This window comes from Terrapene carolina, unplaced genomic scaffold (genome assembly GCF_002925995.2).
Source record: "Terrapene carolina triunguis isolate 2854851 unplaced genomic scaffold, T_m_triunguis-2.0 Scaffold32800, whole genome shotgun sequence".
Taxonomy (NCBI): Eukaryota; Metazoa; Chordata; order Testudines; family Emydidae; genus Terrapene; species Terrapene triunguis.
Genome location: NW_020697151.1, coordinates 105 through 1,791, shown reverse-complemented (window position 1 = coordinate 1,791; position 1,687 = coordinate 105). Strand labels below are relative to the sequence as shown.

At 70.1% G+C, this 1,687-nt stretch overlaps 1 protein-coding gene across 1 annotated transcript in view; it reads left to right on the top strand.

Moving 5' to 3' along the window:
- Positions 1-1,467, top strand: part of LOC112123900 (programmed cell death 1 ligand 1-like) — a gene marked incomplete at its 3' end in the record, with an annotated part of 1,968 nt that extends 501 nt beyond the window's left edge. Inside the window, exon 2 of the mRNA XM_026663165.2 lies at positions 1,138-1,467. Coding sequence (XP_026518950.1) covers positions 1,138-1,467 — 330 coding nt within the window. The remainder of the gene's footprint in view (positions 1-1,137) is intronic.
- Positions 1,468-1,687: the final 220 nt, after the last annotated feature.

The following is a 1,687-nucleotide window of genomic DNA, read 5'->3' as shown; positions in this document are numbered from 1 at the left end:
AGTGGTTAGAGCAGGGGGGCTGGGAGCCAGGGCTCCTGGGTTCTCTCTCTGGCTCTGGGAGGGGAGTGGGGGCTGGTGGGTTAGAGCAGGGGGGGCTGGGAGCCAGGACTCCTGGGTTCTCTCCCCGGCTCTGGGAGGGCAGTGGGGGGCTTGTGGGTTGGAGGGGCGGGGGATTGGGAGCCAGGACTCCTGGGTTCTCTCCCACACTGACACACCCCATGGCCAGGCCCCACTACAAACCCAGGTCGCGCTTCCTCTGGGCCGCTCCTGCCCCCCAACCCCCTCGCACCCATCACCCGCAACCTGCCCTGGGGTTCTGGGGCTAAATCTCACCACCCCCCCCCACAGGGTCCAGCTCAGAGCTGACGCCAGGGCCCTGGGGCGACCACTGTGGGGCTGGCAAGGGGGGTGTCATGGCCACCGAATTGGTTAACGCTGCTGGGGGGTGCACGGAGCCCCGACCAAGTCAGCCCGGAGAGTTGCCCGATTAGTAGGAAGGCAGGTCGGGTAGGTGGTGTTGGCTTTGGGGTGGGGGTTGGGTGTGGCGCTGACGTGGGGGTCAATCACAGGGCAGGGGTCCTGCTCCCCATCCCAGCATGGGAGCAGCTGCGGGGAGGGTGGCCCCTGAGGGGAGCTTGAAGTAGGAGACTCAGGCTGTGGGTACAGAGGGGACAGGTGGGGGGCTGGGGCCAGGGGCTTAGGCGGGGGGCACAGGGCGGGTAGGGGGGTGGGACAGTGACCGGGGTGGTGCCGGGGAACCATGTAACGGCCACACCACAAGCTGCGCAAACAGGAAGCGCGTCGCTTCCTCTGCCTGAGGCTCGGCGCCGCCTGCCCCCGCGGGAACCCAGCGCCCGGCCCACGTGGGACACGAGGCTGCCAGGCCTCAGCCTGGAGCCCCCTTTCCCCCCCCCCAGGACTGACTGGCCCTTGCAGAGAGGATGTGGGCTCCCATGGAGCTGGGGCAGGTGGGGGGCTGGGGCAGGAGGCTCAGGCTGGGGGGCACAGGGTGGGTGGGGGCTGGAGGGGGCTCAGTCCCTGGGGGGGGTAGAGTCTCCCCCCGGGCTGCCCCACCCCTGCCCCCATGCCCCGCAGAGCGGCGAGTAATCCCGTCCGTCTGTCTGTCTGTCTGTGCAGGGGGTGCCCTGGAGGTCTCTGTCCCCGTCTCCCCGGTGCGGGCCCAGCCGGGCTCCGACCTGCTCCTGGGCTGTCACTTCTCCGTGGGGGGCACCGTGGACATGGAGGCGCTGGTGGTGCAGTGGAACCTGGGGGGCCGCCTGGTGGCCGAGTTCGATAGCACCCTGTCGTACCACAGGGCCGGGGCCAGCCTGTCCCTGGAGGGACTGCGGGTCGGCAACGCCTCCCTGCTCCTCCCGCGGGTCGGGGGCGCCGATGCCGGGCTCTACACCTGCATGGTCATCCACTCCCCGAGCCGGGAGAGTCGGCAGGTGGAGCTGCGCCTGGAAGGTAACTGCAGGATGGGCTGGGGGGGCAGGGCTGGGGGGGCAGGGCTGGTTGGGGGGCAGGGTCCCAGGGCAGAGGCCAGAGGGGCCGTGCCTCCAGCGTTGGGTCCGGAGCCACCCCGTGGCCCCAGCACCTCTGGATAGATACGTGTTGGGAGCTCCTGCCCACGTGGCGATCACTGGGGGGAGGGTCCCAGCTGCATTGAGGGGTCAGCCCCACTAAG